General features: G+C 42.5%; 1 protein-coding gene across 1 annotated transcript; it reads right to left on the minus strand.

Annotated features, from left to right (window-relative positions):
* Nucleotides 1–1,403: 1,403 nt before the first annotated feature.
* LOC137359814 (scavenger receptor cysteine-rich type 1 protein M130-like) lies at nucleotides 1,404–21,164 on the minus strand. The gene is made up of 4 exons (XM_068025511.1): nucleotides 20,852–21,164; nucleotides 13,693–14,007; nucleotides 5,042–5,354; nucleotides 1,404–1,479 (listed from the first exon to the last, which is right to left on the minus strand). Exons 1-4 carry the CDS (start codon nucleotides 21,162–21,164, stop codon nucleotides 1,404–1,406), a joined length of 1,017 nt encoding a protein of 338 aa, XP_067881612.1.
* Between the last annotated feature and the right edge of the window lie 1,124 nt (nucleotides 21,165–22,288).

Here is a 22,288-nt window from a genome sequence, read left to right on the forward strand (position 1 = left end):
TGATGGTTTCTATCTTTTCAATACTGAGTTGGAGGAATTTTCTGCTGATGCAGTACTGAATGTCAGCCTGGAATTCTGACAGTGTGCAGGCATTGGAGGGCTCAAGAGTGTTGAATGTGAGGTCGAGTTGGATACAGTGAGATACATGTGGAAACTGAGGCTGTGTTTGCGGATATCACTGAAAGGCAGCATGTAAATGAGTAATGAAGTGTCAAAGGATAGATCCTTTGGTGACACTATTGCTGACTTTGCAGGAGCGGGAAGAGAAGCCATTGCAGGCCACTTTCTGACCATGACTGTATAGATAATACTAGAACAAGCTGAGTGCAGTCCCACCCAGCCGGGTGTTAATGGGGAGGAATTGGAGAAGTATTTCATGATCAATCAGATCAAAATTTGAGACAAGTCAAGAAAGAGGAGGTGGAATCGTTTATATTTGTCACAATCACTTCGGATGTCAATTGTTTTCGTCCTGTGGTGTGGATAGAAAATTGACTTGCGGAATTGAAACATGCAGCTTCATATAAGATGAGCATGGATTTGGGAGTTGACAACACATTCAAGGACTTTGGCGAGGTACGAACAGTTGGAGCTGGGGCCGCAACCTGCATGAACAGGTGGTCAATGGTTCCTTTCTGAGGAGAGGTGTGATGACTGCTGATTTGAAGGAGAGGAGCCTGAACATGTAGAGAGAGAGAGAGAGAAAGATAATGTTTAATAATGCCAGCTAACATGGAACCCAGGAAGGGAATGTTTGTGTTCAGTAGTTTAAAAGAAATAAGGTGTAGACAGCAAAATGTGGATTCCATCAACAGTACAGGTTCCGAGACAGCGTGAAGGATTCTAGGAGAGAAACAAGAAATGGGAATTCAGGGTGATCGTATGGGATGGGGATGGGAACTGATAGGAAGTTAGGCCTGGTGGGTTGGGGAAGAAAGGGAAGTAGTGGAGGTGACTGAACGGATGTTTTTGAACTTTGTGACAAAATATCTACGAGCTCCACTCACATATTTTTGCAGTTCAGGGTGGACGAGGCAGGGAAGTGGTTCAGGAGGAAGATTTATGATGGAGAATACTTGCTGTGCGTTTTCTATGCCTTCCTGGATAATCTTTGTCAAACGGGTGGTTTTAGTGAAGATGAGGAGGACCCGATGATGCTTTATGTGATTGATCCATTCAGAATTATATTACCAGATAGTTCGCCACATGTCACCATTCCTTTCTGTTTTTTAATTATTTCAGGGGATGTTGGTGTCACTGGCAAGACCAGCAGTTTAATCCACCCTATTTATTACTTCCACTTCATATTGGAGAATGTAACGTCTCCAAAAATAGTACCCTTAAACATCAGCCTTGCAATGTGCAGTATCTTCGTGTAGAACTACGTTCTAGGGTTGTGTTGATTATAACATTATCATAAATCGATTTAATATTAATTGCATAGGAGAATCAATTACTTTTGTAAGGATGGGACTCTGTCTTTGACAAGGAACATATTTGAGTAATTTTAGAGACATAAACCGCATGTCTGAACAGAAAATATGCAGACCTCTCTGTTCAGACAGACTGCTGCAATTATGTTCAATGAGCAAACGAAACTTGTGAGGCAAATTAACAATTGTTATTGTCTTTAAAAAGTCAATGAACTAAACGACTAATTCTATCAATATATGACTGTTGGACCGGACCAAAGAGGGCAGGAAACAGGATCTCTCTGCAAAATGTTGGACAGGATCAGGAAGCGCCTATGGGCAATTGAACTCCAGATGTGTAGACCTCCTGGATGAACAGAAACCAGTATTTAATCTGGACTAGACAAAAATGATTGGACGAATTGCGTCAGGCACTTTGGAAAATAAACATCAGCAATGTGACCCATCAGATAGAGAAGTAGAAGACAAGGAGAAGATACATGGCTTCTGAAGGTGGGCATAAATGTTGGGTGGAGCTTAACATCTACCTAACTGAAGAACAAGATGACATACTCTACTCTGTCCAGGGACTGAGTGTGTAATAACCATTCAGCACTGTAAACTTCTGACGTGAAACGCTGGAATGTATTGATTTCCGCTGTTCCCGAAGAAATTATTTACTGTAACCAATCGGTATCAAATCTGAATCATTAACTATCTCATATGTTGTAAGTTCCACTCTGTCGTATGGAAATAAATGTTCATTGGAACAACCCGAAAACATCTGCCCACACTTACACTCTGCATAACGCAACATCCCCAGAACACATGCCTGCATTGACATGCTACACAATGAAACTTTAAAGCATATAGTCCAAAACATCTGTCTACTTTTATCCACAATATAATGAAACTTACACCATAACAACTCCCACACAGCTACCTCCACTTATATACTGTACAGTAGAACTGATTGCAAGCTCGGCGCCGGATTTGATACCAGAGCTGAGATTCCAATTCCGTATTCTCTTTTTCATAAGGCCGTTATCTTTCACCTCTATCATCATTCACCTCCCTTCCTGCCTCAGCCCATCTGCTGCTGAAATGCTCACCCATGCTTTGTTTCCTGCAGAACAGAATATTTTAATGTTCTCCTGGGCGATCACCCATCTTGCATCCTCCAGAAACATCAGCTCATCCAAAGTTTTGTTGCCTGCCCTACATGAAGCCCCTCTCAGGAACGCCATGGCACTCGACGATCTATTGGTTTCCCCGCCATCAATACCTCGTGTTTCCAATTATGATCTTCATGTTCAGCCACCTTCATGCTCTCCCCCTGCATCAGTATAACCGTCTCCAGCCTGAAACATTTCAGGAACTCTGCTTTTCTCTGAATACAGCTTCTTGTACTTCACCCACTTCAATTGCCTACAACTTTCAGTTTTGCCTTTAACCATCTAACCCCCAGATCTGAATTTCCACCAGAAATATTTCCGTGTCTCTGGCTCTTCAAATACAACCATCTGACTAAGAATTTAGTCACCAACTGTAACATCTCTTTGTTTGGTTCTGTGTCAGTTTTCTCTCCCTTTACATTCCTGTTAAACCCCTTGTGATGTATGTGTTAATTGAAATTTCTGTAATAAAAATGTTCTTGTTGTTTAATTGTGTCCGTGTCCTCTCTCTCTGCACACCACCCCCATCCAGCCCCAGCTCCCCGACCGCCCACCATCCTCACCCACTCTCCTCGAGTGAAATGACTGGCTTGAGACACCCAGGAACAAGTAACCTAGATTATCACTTTTCTCAGCAGATTAGACATTTCACTTCTTTGTTTTTGTAAAAGCAGTGAAGAATATGTTTACCTGAACACAGGACCCCAACATCCATACTGTCAGTGAGAGACGAATTCAATGTGAATAAGCTGCAGTTCTGGAGCTGCAATTCGTTTCCTCCACACTGGACATCATTCACCCAGACGGGTCCTTCACTCTCTCCGTCCTTTGAATAGTTATAAGCGGCTGTCGCTTCACCGCAACCCAGCTGTGTACAGACTACGTTGGCATCATTCACGGTCCAGTGTCTATCTTGCAATCTCCCCCAGCTGCCATTGTGGTAAATCTCCACTCGCCCATCACACCAGCTTCCCCCGTTAGTCAGCCTTAGTGACCAATTTTCATCTACAATATGAAACACATTGAGAATGTCGAAACTGAAGCAAAATATCTCAGAATTTACTGCCACCAGAAATGTCATTAATTTTAATGGTTGCTATTTCTGTCATCATTGTTCAGAAGGCTTGTTGAAAGATCTTCTTCACCATTACCTTTTCTCAGTAAATGCATTTCAGAGACGTACCGAGCAGCTTACGGTTGCTGAAATGGGGACAGAGGGTAAAATGAACTGGGGGTGAGACCCGAGGGACTGAAGGTCGTCCTCCTGTCCACATGTACTGATATTTCCAGCTCTCGCCCTGTACTTGAAAATATCATCAACCTTTCTTCCAATTTATCCTCCTTATCTTCACATGGTCCATCTTCAACTCTTCTGTTCTCTTCTTCAAAATCTCTGTCTCTGATTCTGGGGATAGGTTATTAACTAATATAAAGAGTAAACCCAGTGACTCTCACAGTTACCTGTCTATGCTTCCTCACCCCCCAATTATTCGAATGACTCTATCACATTTTTTCACTTGCACCACGGCAATGTATCTGTCTGGTGATACAACCTTCCATACCATAATCTCTCCTGTCTTCCACCATATCACAGATTGTTCCTTTCGCTCTTTCCTTGCTTTCCCCTTTCTTTAAAAACTGTTAAATCTCTAAGTTATGATGAAAGATCTGCAAACTGCAAGGTTGATTCTGTTTCTTTCACCATAGATGCAGCCAGAACTTCTGAGTATTTTCAGCACTTACTGTTTTTATTACCTATATTTTAAATTGTGAAACGTGGGAGCAATTTGCGTTGAGCAATGTCTCACGTACAGCGATCAGATAACAGAGCAGATAATCTGTTATAACAGGGCGCGGGTTGAGGGATAACTGGGAGAATTGTAATTTACATCAAGTTTGTGAAATAATCAAAGACATGGCATATTGGTGAAATAACGAGTTATTTCACTCGCTGTCATTTTAATGCCCTTGATGCAATGGAAATTAAAATTTATCTCATGTTATTTAGCTGGAAACAAGTTCACAGTGTTTTCTATTGTACAGCTGATCTTTGCAGAGACTTCCATGATAATTCATATTTGAACGGCCAACATTGATCACAGTTTCAATGCTCGAGCAACATTTCTATGCTATGGCAGTGGTCCTGGGAGCAAATTGCTGATTCTATGCCCCTTGAATAATGCCCTAGATTTACCACAAAAGAGATATTATATGAGCGATTAGTACTAATCATGAGACATTGTATGTATTCAATGTTTACTAGAGTGAAGCTCTTTGATTCATTTGTAATTTAATTTAGACACTTAAACCCACAAGCACATCTCGGAATCTTAGTGTCAAAGGAAGCATGGGATCAGCAAAACTAGTGAATCAGCGACCTGTGGAAATAGTCAATGATGCTTGACAGCAGAACAGTTGGTGTATTTCAGTTCAATTGACTGAGATGACTCACCCGTACAGATGACACTGGCGTCATTTTCATGTGAGCAGCTAAACTGATCCCAGGATGAAACAGGACACTCCCACAATCGCGTCTCATTCCCCCGACACCTGTAACTTTCCATCCACACTGGACCATCTCCCTTTCCAAAGTGAGCTCCTCCCGGTATTGAGGTTACTGTCCCACACTGAAGGTGCTCACAGACCACGTTGGCGTCTTCCAAATCAAAGTAAGCGTCACACACCGTCCCCCACTGGTCTCCATGTAGCACCTCCACCCGGCCTGAGCATCTGTTCGTCCCATCAACCAATCGAGGTCCATGTTTCCCTGTATTGGAAACAAATACAAATCCAAATAATTTATAAATCATCCTCTGCATAGAAACAGCAAAATAGAAAATGGGTATAACAGTTGAATCTTATGTACACGATTATCTATCCATACTTTACACAAATTATCTATCAAAAAACAATTAGAATTACCACAGCAACACAAAAGCAAAATACTGCGGATGTTGGAAATCTGAAATATAACAGAAAATGCTGGAAATACTGAGCAGGGCTCGCAGCATCTGTGGAGAGATCAAGAGAGTTATGTTTTAGGTCTGTGTCCTTTCATCATAATAATTACTAAAGGATCTCTTTATGAAGTTGGCTGAACACTCAAAAATTAACACCTCTTGTTGCAAATGCTAATCGATTGTTGGTCTTTATCTCTTGGATTTTGGAATATAAAGATGATGGATTTGATGTTTCTGTTGTATCTGTTGTCACTTTTGGGCACTGCACTTCACAAAACCATTGCCTTTGGAGGTGGTTAAGGACAGAGTCACGAGAATGGCAACAATGCTTAAAGCGTTACATTATGAAGACAAGTTTCATAAACGTTGTTTGTAGTAGCTTTAGTTTAGAAGGATTACAGCTTATCTAGTTGATGTGTTTAAAATGTTTAAGTGGTTTGATAGATGTGCGATAGAAGATCTGAAGAACAAATACAGAACAAGCTCATTTGGGAGCTGCTTTTCTTTATGAGGGATGTGGACATCTCTGGCAGAGGTGGCAGTTATTGCTCAACTTTATTTGCCCTTGAAACCGGTGTCAGGACCGTCCTCTTGAACTGCAATTGCCTGCATGGGGAATGTTCTTCTGCAATTCAGTAAGGTAGTTAGAGTTAAGGCAAAGTGTGCAAGCATAGACTGTACCTTCAGGTGCATGTGTTGCAACCAGAGTGGGAAGTTTGGAATTTGGTAATTAGTAGCTAAGACTGAAATCTAGCCTTAACATTTAGCGTTTCGCTTGTAATTAAAAACCAAACTGCAAGGCAGTTCATTGTTAGCAGTTAACAGTGCAAGTCAGGTTAGCAGTAAGCAGTCAATCAGCTGTGCTTGTCCGAACTGGGGTAATTACTGTCAGCTGGAAACTGTCTAAACTGTTGCATCTTGAATGTGCCTCAAAAGGCATATAATACTGGACGTCATTGCAAGAGGATTTGAGTAAAGGAGCAATGTCTTACTGCACCTATACAGGGCTTTGGTGAGACCTCACCTGGAGTATTGTGTGCAGTTTTGGTCTCCTTATCTGAGGAATGATGCCCTTGTCATGAAGAGACTGCAAAGAAGATTTACAAGGCTAATTCCTGGGATGGCAGGATTCACGTATGAGGAGAGATCGGATCGACTCGGACTATATTCACTAGAGTTTAGAAGAATGAGAGAGGTACTCGGAGAAACCTATAAGACTGGAACAGTACTAGACTGGCTAGATACAGGGAGGATGTTCCCGATGGCTGGAGAGTCCAAAACCACGGGTCACAGTCTCTGGATACGGAGTATGCTATTTAGAACCGAGATGAGGAGAAATGTCTTCACTCAGAAGGTGGTGAACCTGCGGAATTCTCTACTACAGAAGGCAGTGGAGGCCAGATCTCTAAATATATTCAAGAAGGAGATAGATATCTTTCTTAATACCAAAGGAATCAAGCGATATGGGGAAAAACGGGAACAGAGTACTGAATTAGATGATAGGCCATGACTTTTTTTGAATGGTGGAGCAGGCTCCAAAGGGCTGTCTGGCCTACTCCTCCTCCAATTATCTATGTTTCAATTTTCAACTTTTAGTAAGGCAGAGTGTAAACAATGATTGCAATGTTAACTGAATACATTATGAACATAGTGGGAAGTTAGAGTTTGCGAAGAGTAAGAATTCGGTTCAGAATGGGAACAGGAGGTATTTTTTATTATTTCACAGGGGGTGGGACATTCGGGCTAGGACAGCATTTAGTACCCATCCCGAACTGCCCTTGCAAAGATGGTGGTGAGCCGCTTTCTTGCACCACTGCAGTGCATGCGCTTTCAGTGCACTCACATTGCTGTAAGGAAGGGACTTCCAGGATTTGACCCAGCGACAGTGAAGGACCAGTTATATAGTTCCAAATTAGGATGGTGTGTGCTTCGGAGGAGAACATGCAGATGGTGTTCCCATGCATCTGCTGTCCTCGTCCTTCTAGGTAGTAGAGAGTGAGCGTTCGGATGGCGGTGTTCTGTTGTGTCTGTTAAACTGGAGTCAGTGACTCGAGCCACCGGTTTAAAAGAGCGTCACAGCCAGCAGCAGCAGAGCCTATTGGAAGGGGCTGAGGGACAGACACCAGGCAAATGGAGGGAAAAACTCACTCAGTGAAGCAATTGTCAGGTCAGGGTGTGAGAGGGCGTGGGTAAGTTGTAAATACGTATTAAGTTAATTGATGAGTCCTTAGTGTTTCGGCGTTAGCTAACCAGTGAAATAGCGTTAAAGCTAAAATGCATCTACAAATAATTTTACCTCAAAAATAAAGACAGACTAAGTTCTGGCAGAGCAGTTTTTTTTTTCTGGATATTGCAATTTGTAGATAATGGAACTGCCGCGAGGGAACTTGTCTGTGGTAGATATCTCAACCCGGAATCGCTCTGGCTCAGGATCATAGAGCTGTTGTGGGAATTGGAGAAACGCCAACACATATGGCAGCAAGAAGAGTATTTGACAGTTTGCTGCAGATTTCAGTCACACCTTGTAGAGAGCTGCAGGATCAGAATGAGGTTGTTGCAGCTTATAGTGCACAGTAATGGAAATCCAGATGTAATGGAGAACGAGGATATACAGAAGTGAACAGGAACAAAGTCCTGGCTATTTGTGAGGATAAGGATGAAGACTGTCAGAAGGACAGCCAGAATGTTGACCGTGATACCTTGGAATAGGAAGCTGTTCAAAAGGAGGAGGAGTGGAGCATAATGTGATACTTTTAAGTGATTCAATAATTAGGGCATTAAGAGTTCCACACAGTATTTTCCCAACTTGTGCGAAGTGCGGGTTATCTCAAATCAGATTGCAAGAATGGAGGGGAAATATCCAGTCGTTGTGGACCATGTAGGGATAAACAACATAGCAAAGAGTAAGCAAGAGGTTCTTTTCAGAGAGTACCAGGATCTGAAATATAAAATAAGTTCTCAAGGATTATAATCTCTGGATTATTATACAAGCCGCTTGCACTTTAGCATCAGAAAAATAAACGATCAGGGAGATGAACATGTGGTTGAAGGTTATGATGTTGGAAAGAGGTTTTACCTTTCATGGGACCCTGACACCTGTACTGGGATATTAAAGAACTATTCTGTTGGAATGTGTGGCACCTGAATCGGGTTGGGATCAGGGTCCCAGAATAAAGGATGAATAGGGTTGTTACAGGAACCTTAAACTAGTAAATCGGTGAGGGGAGGCTGGTGGGGGGCGGGGTGAGGGGGTAGAGCACAGTTGTAAATGTAGCATATCTAGGTGCTACAGGAAATGGAAAACTAAAACATGCAACATTTGAGTCAGACCATTTTACGGTTTTACATCACGTGCCTTTGCGCTGAAAACAGCAGTTGCTTTCTTGAAAAAGCAGTTGTTAGAAATACTGACAGACCGCAACGTTTTGGGCCGTGTACTCTGTCCATTGTCTGGAGAAATAATTGTAATTGGTGGAAGCTGTCTGTTTATATGTAGTGCAGAACGGGAATGTGGGCAGGATCTTACTGCTGTTAGGTTATTACATGTTCCTGTTCTGGCTGTTATTGGTCAGTTAATTATATTGCATGAGAGGTCAGTAGATGTCATTATTCTTGCTGCTGATTCGTCAGTTATTGTGCATTGTGGCAAGTCAATCCATGCTGCTGTTCTGGTCGTGGTATGTTGGCTGCACAACAGGTGCTTGTGCGTTTCTCGAGGAGGGAAACCCTGATATTCACTGAGGAACAGGCCACTTTTAGGGGGAAGGTCTTGTGTTTATCGATCTCCATAGCTTCCCTGACGCAGTGAACGGCACAAGCCTGCCATCAAAGAAGCACAACTCAATGACCACAGCATTGAATGGTCCAATTCCAAACTCAACCTCATCTATTATGGACTGGCTTGCAAGACACGGTAACATCATAAGTATAAAAGAGACCAAAAACATGCAAAAATGCAAAAAATAATGCACAGATCTTCGTGAATGGCAGAGATACAATGAATAGCAAAGGATGACAAAACAGTTCGCAAGAGCTCCAAAGCTTTTACAATAACTTCAGAAATATATTGTCATTAAAAGCAATGTGGTCTCATTACGATGACAGTTGTGATATTATAAATGAAAATAAGGAAATGGCAGGAATTATGCAGAATTACTTTGCATCAGTATTTACATGCACACAACTTTTATTAAGGTTCTTTGTTGCCACAGTCGGCCAAATGCTGCCCTGACATTGAGGGCAGTCACTCTCATCTGGAATACAGCTATATCATACATGTTTGTATAAAGGGTGTGATGAGGTCTGAAGCTGAGTGGTCCGAACAAACCCAAACTGAGCATCAATGAGCAGTTTATTGGTAAGTACTGCTTGATAACGCTGTAAACAACACCTTCCATCCCTTTGTTAATGATAGAGAGCAAACTGCTGGATCAGTAATTAGAAAATTGCAATTGTCACACTGCTATTTAAAGAAGGTTATCGAGTGAACCGAGGGAATTATAGACTGGTTAGCATAACAGCAGTTGTCAGGAAATTACTAGAGTATACATTTAAAGATGGAGTGTCTGATCACCTTGAAAAGTTACAGCTAATCAGAGAGAGCCAGCGTGGATTTGTAAAAGGTAGATCATGCCTGATGAACCTGATCAAATATTTTGTGGCGGTAACTGAAGTAGAGGACAGGGGAACCTCAATGGATGTTACTCAGATGAACTTCCAGAAAGCACTCAACAAAATCCCTCGTAACTGATTGTTGGCTAAAGTTGAAGCTCATAGAATTTAGGGGAAATTATTGACCTACTTAGGACGTTAGTTTAGTGGCAGGAGATAGACAGCAGGGATAATGGACAGATCATCTAACTGGCAGGCTGTGATGGCGCCGTCCCGCAGGAACCTCAACTATTCACCATATTTATTAATGGTTTCGATGACTGGATAGAAAGCCACATATAATTGACATACTCAATATTGCCATTAAAAGAAACCATCAGCCATATTGTAATCATGTATATTTTAAGCATAACTTTACAAAAAAAAAAGATTCAGTGACTGTGAAAAACTATTTCAATATTGGTGAGTGTGAGGTGTCCAATTTGGACTTAAAAAGATTTCAGTACTTTATAAATGGTGAAAAGCCGGATGCAGCAAAGGGAAAACAGATTTCAGGGTCATGGGTAAGTACAGGAACGAAAAGCAAAACAGCCAATGGAATGCTGTGCTTTTCATCTAGTGGAATGGAATACAAGGGGCGAGAAATGATGCTACAGCGAAAAAAAGAAAACAGGCCAGGCACCATCTGGTGTAATGTTCAGCTATGGGCAATATGCGTTGGGAAGGATATGTTGACCAGGGAGACTGTGCAGCATAAGAGATGCCAGAATGATTCATCGGCTTCAAATGTTTCTTGTTTTTTATTCATTCATAAGATGTGGTTGTCGCAGGCAAGGTCAGCATTCGTTGTTCATGCCTCGAAACCTTTCACAACTGGGTGACTTTTTAGGCTATGTAAGAGGACAGTTAAGAGTCAACAACATTGCTGTGGGTCTCTTGTCACATGTAGGCCAGACCAGGTAACAATGGCAGATTTCATCCCCTAAGGATATGACTAAACAAGATTTTTTTTTAATGACAATCGACAATGGTTTCATGGTCACCATTACTGAGACTAGTTTTCAATTCCAGATTTATTACCTGACTTTAAATTGCACTGGCTGCGATGGTGGGAATTGCACCAGCGTCCCCAGAATTAGCCTGGGGCTCTGGATTGCTAGTCCAGTGACATTAACACCACGCCACTGCCTCACCTCACTATGAAGTAGGATTACACAAACTGTGGCTGGGTTCCCTGAAATTTGGAAGAGACTTGTCTTGATGTACAGAGAGATTTGGGTGTTCAGGTCCATTGTTCCCTGAAGGCGGCAACGCAGGTCAATATAGTGGTCAAGAAGGCATACGGCATGCGTTCCTTCATCGGACGGGGTATTGAGTACAAGAGTTAGCAGGTCATGTTACCGTTGTATCGGACTTTGGTTCGGCCACATTTGGAATACTGCGTGCAGTTCTGGTCGCAACATTACCAAAAGGATGTGGATGCTTTGGAGAGGGTGCAGAGGAGATTCACCAGGATGTTGCCTGGTATGGAGGGCGCTAGCTATGAAGAGAGATTGAGCAGATTAGGATTATTTTCATTAGAAAGACGGAGGTTGAGGGGGGACCTGATTGAGGTGTACAAAATCATGAGAGGCATAGACAGGTTGGATAGCAAGAAGCTTTTCCCCAGAGTGGGGGATTCAATTACAAGGGGTCACAAGTTCAAAGTGAAAGGGGAAAAGTTAAGGGGGGATATGCATGGAATGTTCTTTACACAGAGGGTGGTGGGTGCCTGGAATGCGTTGCCAGCGGAGGTGGTAGACGCGGCACGATAGCGTCTTTTAAGATGTATCTGGACAGATACATGAATGGGCAGGAAGTAAAGAGATACAGACCCTTCGAAAATAGGCGTCATGTTTAGATAGAGGATCTGGATCGGCGCAGGCTTGGAGGGCCGAAGGGCCTGTTCCTGTGCTGTAATTTTCTTTCTTCTTTGTTCTTTGTTTTCACATTCCCAGCCTATCTCTTCCAGCTGCTGAAAAGTCTTTGGGAATTCTGCAGGTGAGCTACTTGCCACAGAATGCCGATCATCTGACCTGTTCCACTCGCTACTACATTATGGTAAATGGTCTAGTTCAGTTTCTTGTCAATGACAACACTCAGGAGGATTTGATGATGGTAGTGAATTCACTGATTATAATAGCTAGGGGAGATGTTATTGTCTCTCTTGTTGGAAATAGTCAGTACCTGACATGGAGGTGGTGAGTGTGTTACTTTCTGCCCATCTGCCCAAGTCTAAATAATGTCCTGATCTTGATGGAAGTGGGCAGGAACTGTTTCTTAATCCGAGGAATTGTGAATGGAACTAAAGTCCATGCAATTACCAGCTAAAAGCCCAACTTCGGACATTTTGATGGTGGGAAGGTAACTGACCAAGCACCAGAAGTTACTTGGGCCTCAGAGAACAATTAGAAAACACATTTTTCTATAAAAACCGTGGAAATCTGGAACATTCCCGAAAGTAAAGAGCGGTGGATGTTACACTTAATCTAAATTTTCAGGACTAATATTGATAGATTTTTGTAAGCTCGGTGTATCAAAGAATCCGGTTCAAAGCGAGGTAAAGAGACTTGAAGAAAATATCATCTATGATATAACTGAATGATCGAACAGGCTAGTGCAACACTAAGCTCTGTACTGATAATGTGGATATGTGTCCGATCCTGTCATATTTAGCGGGTAAAATACACACATTCTATGTAATAACTTTGTAATCTTTCAATTCTGGCCTGATTGCACTGAGCAGTGCTAGAGTACAGCCGTTCTTTTATACCCTGCCGTTCAGTAGGTGTTAACGTGGGCACAGTGGAGCAGTGGTTAGCATCACAGCTCCAGTGACCTGGATTCAGTTCTGTGTGTTGCCTGTGCGGGGTTTGCACGCTCTCCCTGTGAATGTGTGGGATTCTGCCACGTGCTCTGGTTTCATCCCACAGCAAAAGACTTGCAGGTCGAAAGTAAATTGACCATTGTAAATTACCCCTTCTGTGGGTAGGTGCGAGGAGAATGGTAGGTAATGCAGGATTAGTATAAATGGGTGGTTGTTGGTCGGCAGAGACTCGGTGGGCCGAAGGACCTGTTTCAGTGCTGTATGATAAAAATAATAACGTGGTCAGGGAGGGTCAGAAGGCTATTGTAATGTCGGATCATTCGTGGTGTTCAAATTAAAGTATCGAAATAGGCCAGTGCATATTCATTTAGTCAACTCCCAACTGTTGCAGCCAATATTCAATTATAAATATACATTCGGTGCAGTGGTAAACAAACTTGTGAAAATTCTGCTTCTTGCAGAATAAATGTTAAGATTTAGAACCATCTTGTTTACCAGTAATTGTGGGTATTTTGTACCACATTACACCAGACCTTCAGCAGTAATAGTAAATTATAATGACTAGTTTCGATATGAACCTTTCAGATAGAAACATGGGAATGCCACCTTTCTCAGATTTCCAAATATTAAGCAGGAAGTTGTCTGCTTTTCAGTAAGTCTGTACTCACCGGAACAGATCACACTGGCATCGTTCCTGTGGCTGCACTCCTGCTGAGTTCCTTGAAAAAGACGGCAGTCCAATAAACTGGATTCGTTTCCAGTGCATTCAAAGATATCAGTCCGTACGAGCCCAGTGCCCTCTCCAAAATGAGCAGAACTTGGCACCGACACGGCGACTCCACACTGAAGCTGACTACAGACCACATTGGCGTCTTTCAAATCCCAGTCAAGGTCACACACTGTTCCCCAGGTTTCAACGTACTGGATCTCCAGTCTGCCTGAGCATGGAGAGTCTCCGGATGTTAGTCTAGGAGATCTGTGATCTGAATAAGCGTATTATATCATAATTAGCGGAATACATTATTAATCACAATAATACAAATAGTTATATTTCAATACGCATCTTATTAATCACACATCTGTGAACAGTCGTTCTCAGATTCTGTTCAAAACTGATTATGCTGGATTTCCTGCATCACTACTGCTTATAATGTGACAGAACTGTCATGTTTAAAATGTTCCTTTATTTATTTATAACTTCCCCAGTCGCCGTCACTGTAACTGAGAAACATGCACTGTGTCAGCAGGTAGAACTAGGCAAGAAGTATTGTGTGACAAGAACTGGTGCTAGGAGTACTGTTGTTCATATTTAACATAAAAGATTTCGAGTCAGAAAAGGGACGGACAATTGTAATATTCACTAATGACATCTACTTGGAGCAATAGTTAGTACAAAGGCAGATTGTGAGAAAAATACTTTACGTTAACGAAATTGTAAGTGAATTTTAATGCAGATAAATGTACACTTACACATTTGGGTAGGAGTACTGAGAAGCCATATTCCTTGGACAATGATAATCTAAATTGCATCGAGGAGCAATGGGATTCAGGGGTACAGACATAAAAATCAATAAAATATCAATACATGTTAACAAAGCTCTAGGAAATACAAAAAAAGATAGAGGTTTGTTCATGAGTGATACGTTGAAAGGGGAGTCACACCCAGCACAAGGAAATATTTGGTGTTGATTGGGAGTAGGTTGATTGGGTGCTAACTGGTCAGTGTTTCCCTGCTTTTCTAGGCAGTGTGTAACTGAGCAACTTTACACCATATCAGTTGAATCCTAGTGCTTTAACTGCTGTAACTGTACTGGATCAGCTTGGCTAGAGTTGTCGCTAGTTTCAGAGCACTGATCTTCAGTACTACAGCTGGAGTATTATCGGGCCCTTAACGTTTGCTTTGTGCTGTGTGCTCAGCCGCTTCTTAATGTTGTGTGCCGTAATCTTCGGAATGGACCAAACAATAGAACGCATTTGCACAGCGCTAACCCATTGACATGAATTGTCACATAATACTTCTCACCTTTTGTCAGTCTGAATAACTACCTTTAACCACACTTTGTTGATTGTTTTGTACCCAGTTTTCTACTGTCTGTCATGATCACCCTTCAAAGCCCTTCATATGAAATTAATTATCTTGAAACCACATTCACAGTTTTAAGTTTAAAAACTGGACAGACAGTTTATGACCAACAAGCTGCAGCAGTCAGCATATAATCATAGAATGTTCACAACACAGAAGGAGGCCATTCAGCCCGTTGTGTCCATGCTGGTCCTCTGTAAGAGCACCTCAGCTCGTCCTATGCTTCTGCCCTTTCTCCATAGCCATGCAAAGATTTTCTCTTCAGGTGCTTGTCCAATTCCATATTGAAAGCCACAATTGAATCTGTCTCCAACAGACTCGCAGGCAGCACATTCCAGATCCTAACCACTCGCTGTATAAATAACTTATTCCTCATGTCACGTTTGGTTCTTTTGCCATCCACCTTATAACAGTGTCCTCTGGTTATTGACCTTTCTGCCAAGAGGAACTCTTCTTCTCTATCTACTCTGTCTTGACCCCTCATGATTTTGAACACCGCTATCAAATTTACTCGTAGCGTTCTCTGTTCTAAGGAGAGCAACCACAGCTTCTCCAACCTATCAATGTAACTGAAGTCTTTCATCTCTTGAACCTTCCTTGTAAATCCTTTCTACACCCATTCTAAAGCATTCACATTCTTCTGAAGTGTCGTGCCCAGAATTGTACACAATACGCCAGTTGAGGTGAACCCAGTGTTTCACAAATGTTCATAATAACTTCCTCACTTTTGTACTCGATGCCTCTATTTAAAAAGGCCAACATTCCATTGCCCTATTAACCACTTTCTCAACCTGCCATGCTGCCTTCAACGATTTGATTAGAAATACTCCCAGGTCACTCTTGGCTGCAGTCACTTTATAATTGTACCCTTGAAAAGAGACCGGCAGCCAGCATTAAAAGAAATCCCAAAGTTTTCTCTGGACAGAGAAATAGTAAAAGGGTGGTAAAAGGAGGAGTGGGGCCGATTAGGGATCAGAAAGTGGATTTACATATGGAGGTAGTGGGTATAGTTGAGGTATTAACTGGATTCTTTGCGTCTGTCTTTACCAAGGAAGAAGATGCAACACAGGCAATGGTGAATGAGGAGGTAATTCAGATACTCGAGGGGTTTAAAATTAATAAAGAGGATGTATTAGATATAACCTGTTATAGATGAACTTACACTTTGAACATCCAAATTAGGACCAGGAGTAGGCCACTCAACCCCTCGAGCCTGCTCCACCATTCAATGAGTTCACGTTTGAACTGATGACTCCGCTTTCCACCTGCTCCCGATAACCTTCTACCCCCTTGGTTATCAAGAATCTACCTACCTCTGCCTTAAAAAAAATCAAAGACTCTGCTTCAACTGCTTTTTGAGGATGAGAATTCCAAAGACTCACGACCCTCTGAGAGAAAGAAATTCTCCTCATCTCTGTCTTAAATGAGCGACCCCTTATTTTTAAACAGTGACCCCAAGTTCGAAATTCTCACACAAGGGAAAACATCTTTTCCACAACAACCCTGTCAAGTCCCCTCAGGATTTTATGTTTCAATCATGTCGCCTCTTACTCTTCTAAATTCCAGAGGATGCAAGCCCAGCCTGTCAAATCCTTCCTCGTATAACAGGTCACCCATTCCAGATATTAGACCAGTAAACCTTCTCTGTACTGCCTCCAACGCATTTACATCATTCCTTAAATAAGGAGACTAGTACTGGACACAATATTCCAGATGTAGTCTCACCAATGCCCTGTGTCGCTGAAGCATAGCCTCCCTACATTTGTATTCAATTCCACTCACGATAAATTATAACATTCTCCTTGCTTTCTTAATTCCGTGCTGTACCTGCATACCAGCGTTTTGCGTTTCATGCTCTGGGACACCCATATCCCTCTGTATCTCAGAGCTCTGCAATCTCTCAGCATTTAGATAATATGCTTCCCTTCTATTCTTGCTGCCAAAGTGGGCAATTTCACACTTCCATACATTATACTCCATTTGCCAGGTCTTTGCCCACTCAATTAACCTAATTATATCTGTTTGCAGACTCCTTATGTCCTCTTCACAAGTTACATTCTTACCTAACATTGTGTCATTAGCAAATTTAGCAAGCATACCGTCGGTCCCTGCATCTAAGTCATTTCGATCCCTATGGCACACCACTCGTTACATCTTGTCAACCAACAAAATGACCCATTTATGCCTACTCTCTGTTTCCTGTGAGCTAACCCATCTTCCATCCATGTTAATATGTTACCCCCTCCACCATGAGCTTTTATTTTCTGCAATAGCCTTTGATGTGGCAACTTATCAAATGCCTTCTGGAAATCTAAGTACAATACATCTCCCAGTTGCCCTTCATCCACAGTACATGTAATTCCCTCAAAGAACTCCAATCAATTGGTGAAACATGATTTCCCTTTCACAAAGCCATGTTGACTATACCTGATTACCTTGAATGTTTCTAACTGCCCTGCTATAACATCTTTAATAAAAGCTTGTAACATTTTCCCTAAGGCAGGTGTTAAACTAATTGACCTGTAGTTTCCTGCTTGCTGTTTCCCTCCTTTTCTGACTAAAGGAGTTGCATTCGCTATTTTCCAATCCAAATGAACCTTCCCCGAATCTGGGGAATGTTGGTAAATTAAAATTAACGCATCAACTACCTCACTTGCCACTTCTTTTAACACCCGAGGATGAAGTCCATCAGGTCCCGGGGACTTGTCAGCCTGCAGCTGCAACAATTTGCTCAGTACCTTTTCCCTGGTGTTTGCAATTTTCTTGAGTTCCTCCGTCCCTTCCATTTCCCGACTTACAGCTAAAACTGGGATGTTACTTTTATACTCAATAGTGAAGACCGATGCCAAATATCTGTTCAATTCATCTGTCATCTCCTTATTTTCCATTATTAACTCTCCAGACTCATATTTTATAAGTTCAACGCTCACTTTATTACCTCTTTTCTTTATTTTTAAAAATATATGTATATATGTAAACTCTTACTATCTGTCCTTATATATCTATCTAGCCGTATCTCGTCCTCTAATGTTACTTGCCTTATCAATCTTTTAGTCATCCTTTGTTTTTAAAAAAATATTCTGTCCAATCTTTTGACCTGCCTCCCATCTTTGCGCAATTACAGGCTTTTTCTTTAAGTTTGATACGACCTTTGGCTGTTTTCCTTAACCACGGATGGTGGGACCCACTCTTGGAATGTTTCTTTCTCGTTCAAATGTGAGAAATTGTGTATTCTGAAATATTCCCTGAAATGTCTGCCACTGAAACTCTATTGACCTATCCCTTCACCTGATTTGCCAATTTACTTTAGCTAGCTCTGCATTCATGTCCTCATAATTGCCCTTATTTAAGTTTAAAATATGAGTCTTGGACCCACTCTGCTCTCCCTCAAACTGAATGTAAAATTCAATCATATCATGATCGCTGCTACCTAGGGGCGCCTTCACTGTGAGGTCATTAATTATTCCTACCTCTTTGCACAATACCAGGTCTAGTATATCCTACTTTCTGGTTGGCTCCACAAGGTATTGTTCCAAGAAATTATCCCGAGAATATTCTATGCAGTCCTCATCTAGGCTATCTCTGCCCATCTGACTTTTCCAGTCTAAATTTAGGCGAAAATCCGCCCCTAATTATCACTGTACCTTTCTGACAGGCTGCCATTTTTTATTCATTTATAACCTGCCCCACAGTGTGGTTAATGTCAGGTGGTCTGTACACCACTTCTGACAAGCAAATTCTTGCCTTAATGATTTTTCATCTCTACCCGAACAGCTTCGACATCCTGGTCTCCTGAACTTAGTCATCCCTCACCATTGCGCTAATACCATCATTAATTAACAGAGCTACCCCTCCACCTATTCCTAGCTTCTTGCCCTTCCTAAATTCCATGTATCCTTCAATCTTCAGGTCCCTGTCTATATATATAAATGAACTAAACTTTGGTGTACAGGGCACAATTTCAAAGTTTGCAGATGATACAAAACTTGGAAGTATTGTGTACTGTGAGGAGGATAGTGCAGATCTTCAAACGGACATTGGCAAGTTGGTGGACTGGGCAGGCAGTTGGCAGATGAAGTTCAATGCAGGGAAATGTGAAGTGATTCATTTTGGTCGGACTGACATGAAGATAAAATATAAAATGAACAGTTCAATTCTCAAGGGGATACAGGAGCAGAGGGACCTTGGTTTAATAGTGCATAATTCATTGACGTTGGCAGGCTAGGTTGAGAGAGCGTTAAATACAGCATACACGGCCCTGGGCTTTATTAATCGGTGCATAGAGTGCAAGAGCAAGGAAGTTATGTTGAACTTGTATGAGACACTAGTTCGTCCTCAGCTGGAGCATTGCATCCAGTTCTGGGCGCCGCACGTGAGGAAAGATGTGAGGGCATTGGTGAGAATACAGAGACGTTTCATGAGAATGGTTCCAGGGATGAGGAATTTCAGTTATGAAGATAAATTGGAGAAGTTTGTATTGTTTTCCTTGGAGAAGAGAAGGCTGAGAGGTGAATAGACAGCGATATTCAAAATAATGAGGATTCTGCACAGAGTAGGGAGAGAGAAATTGTTTCCACTGGTGAAAGGATCGAGAAGGAAATAGCACCGATTTAATGCATTTGGTAAAATAAGCTAAAGTGACATGCGGAAAAAGTTTTTCATGCAGCGAGTGTTAAAGATCTGGAATGTTTGTCTCAGAACGTGGTGCAAACTGGTTCCATTGCAGCATTAAAAATGGAACTAGACAGTTATATGAAAAGGAAGAATGTGCAGAGTTATGGAGTGAAGGCAGGGAAATGGAACAGAGTGAATTTCTCTTTTGGAGAGCCCATGCAGTCATGATGGGCCGAATAGTCTCCTTCTGCACTTTAACAGTTCAGTGATTCTGTGATATTGCCTCTCCTCCGTGTTCCAACCAGAATGTATCAGTTCACACTTCTCTGCATCAAATTACATCTGCAACCTGTCCGCCCATTTCACCAGCCTCGCTTTATCCTCCTGAAGTCTACTGCTATCCACCTTCCTGGCCATGTTTTCAGGCAAACTCGCTTCCTTTCTTCCAATAGTTCAACGGTGTTGAGTTTAATCGTTGCAGCTAATTCCGGAACTATCTTAGCTCCTTTGTTTAATATTCTGTGCATTTTACTTTCTCAATATTTCCTAAAATTTAAAAGGCAATGCGCAGGCAGCGGTGGGATTTTAACGCGCACTTTCCTCTTGTGATACCCACAATAACTGTGGACCCATTACTTCAGCTCCCCGAGGCTGTGAAACCTACCCCTCTCCCTCCCCTGCTCCCCAGTCTCAGCTTCACAATCTGTGTAATACATCAAATCTGAGGCAAAGCGATCATTGCAGGCGGACAGCCGGTCTGACAGTGCATGCCGGGTAGCGGCTGCTGGGTTGATGAATGGCGAGTTCGATTCAGATTGTGACATTTCCATCGGTTCAGATCATTTTCTGCGGCTTTTGGGAAAATCTCAATGGAAACTGCACTGTCTGTATTGTAAATGTGCTGAGTATCAGGTATTTGCTGCTGCCGGTGGAGAATCTTTATTAAATATGGTGCTAATGATATAATTTTAAACAGTGATCCGAATATTAACATTAATTCTAACCGGAGATTACTGGAATTATTAACATCTGATATTTCAGGTCCGGACCGTCCCGGATTGTTTTACTTTTGCTTCTTCCCAGATTCTATCAGCTGCGGCAGGAGATGAGAGACTGAGAAAGATTTTTACCTGAACAGATGACGCCGGCATCATGGAAGTGTGAGTAGGGATAGTGATCCCATTGCGCTGACTGACAGTCCTGCAGAGTGGCCTCAGTCCCGCTGCACTCTACATCACTCGTCACAACGGGTCCGGACCCTTCCCCAAAGTGAGCCCAGCCCAGTGCAGAGACCGCGGTCCCGCAGCCCAGCTCCCGACACACAACAGCGGCGTCCGGCAGGTCCCAGTACGAGCCAAACACAGTCCCCCACTGTCCCCTGTAGTGAATCTCCACTCTCCCAGCGCACCGACTGCCCCCATTCACCAGTCTCAGCTTCACCATCTCTGTAAAATATCAGAAATATCGTCAAGCGGTTATAGTGTTTTAAACCCAAAGGATCCCAATGCACGGACGCTCCGAATTCACCAGGCATGAATGGATAGGAACATCAGTCTGCACTCAGAACCCTAATAAAACCCGGAGTAAATATTACACATGTAAAAAAGAGATGGAAATACTAATAAACGGTGCAAACGAGCAGGGAACCGGGAGACAGCCGGATATTCCCATCAATGGGCACCGTGTGGCGAAAAGGTCAGAATAGATTTAACTTGCAGAGGTGGGGAGATGGGCGTGGCTGTAATGATCACATCTTTACGTGCTCAATACTGATTGGAGGAACACAGTGAGATCCCAGCACCAGGAAAGAGCAGAGGAAATTGCACCCTCACCCAGCACAACCAATAAAGATGAGGCTGGATGGTCATGTGATCTCGATGTCAGCGCAGATTTGTGAGGTGAACCTTTGGACCAGAAACAGTGTCAGTGGAGCTGATCGTTCACTCTCTGCTCATTAGAGACCCTCAGTTATTGTCCCTCCACATGAAGACAGCAGTCATCGCTCAGCTAGGTAAAAGTGTGAGTGGAGCTGATCCTTCATATTCTGCGCTTCAGAGACCCTCAGTTATCGTCCCTCCGCATGAAGGCTGCAGCCATCTCTCAGCTAGGTAACAGTGTTAATGGAGCTGATCCTTCACACTCTGCTCTTTGGAGACCCACAGTTATTGTCCCTCCACATGAAGACAGCAGCCATCTCTCAGCTGGGTAACAGTGTCAGTGGAGCTGATCATTCACACTCTGCTCTTCAGGGACCCTCAGTTATTGTCCCTCCACATGAAGGCAGCAGTTAACTTCCAGCTAGGTAACAGTGTGAGTGGAGCTGATCATTCACACTCTGCACTTCAGGGACCCTCAGTTATTATCCCTTCACATGAAGGCAACAGTCGTCTTTCAGCTAGAATTAAAGATCTTTTGCAACACTGTGAGGGACACATTCACTTTCTGACTGGCAACCGGGCAGCAGGTTAATCCGCTGGTACTGAGATTGTCGCTCAAGCTTAATATTTAATGGGATGGATTAGAGCAGAGAGATAGCAGGTAGTGTGAAAGTAAAGGGCGATTACCTA

This window comes from Heterodontus francisci, unplaced genomic scaffold, assembly GCF_036365525.1.
Source record: "Heterodontus francisci isolate sHetFra1 unplaced genomic scaffold, sHetFra1.hap1 HAP1_SCAFFOLD_93, whole genome shotgun sequence".
NCBI classification, from domain to species: domain Eukaryota; kingdom Metazoa; phylum Chordata; class Chondrichthyes; order Heterodontiformes; family Heterodontidae; genus Heterodontus; species Heterodontus francisci.

What these genes read in the sequence shown, in the direction of transcription:
- LOC137359814 (XM_068025511.1), bottom strand. Translation starts at nt 21,164, where the DNA reads ATGGTGAAGCTGAGACTGGTGAATGGGGGCAGTCGGTGCGCTGGGAGA. An exon ending in TGCCAGTGTGATCTGTTCCG is followed by an intron (nt 5,355 to 13,692) that starts GTGAGTACAGAC and finishes TTTCCAATACAG; the next exon opens with GGAAACATGGACCTCGATTG. An exon ending in GACGCCAGTGTCATCTGTAC is followed by an intron (nt 1,480 to 5,041) that starts GGGTGAGTCATC and finishes TCCTTGTCAAAG; the next exon opens with ACAGAGTCCCATCCTTACAA.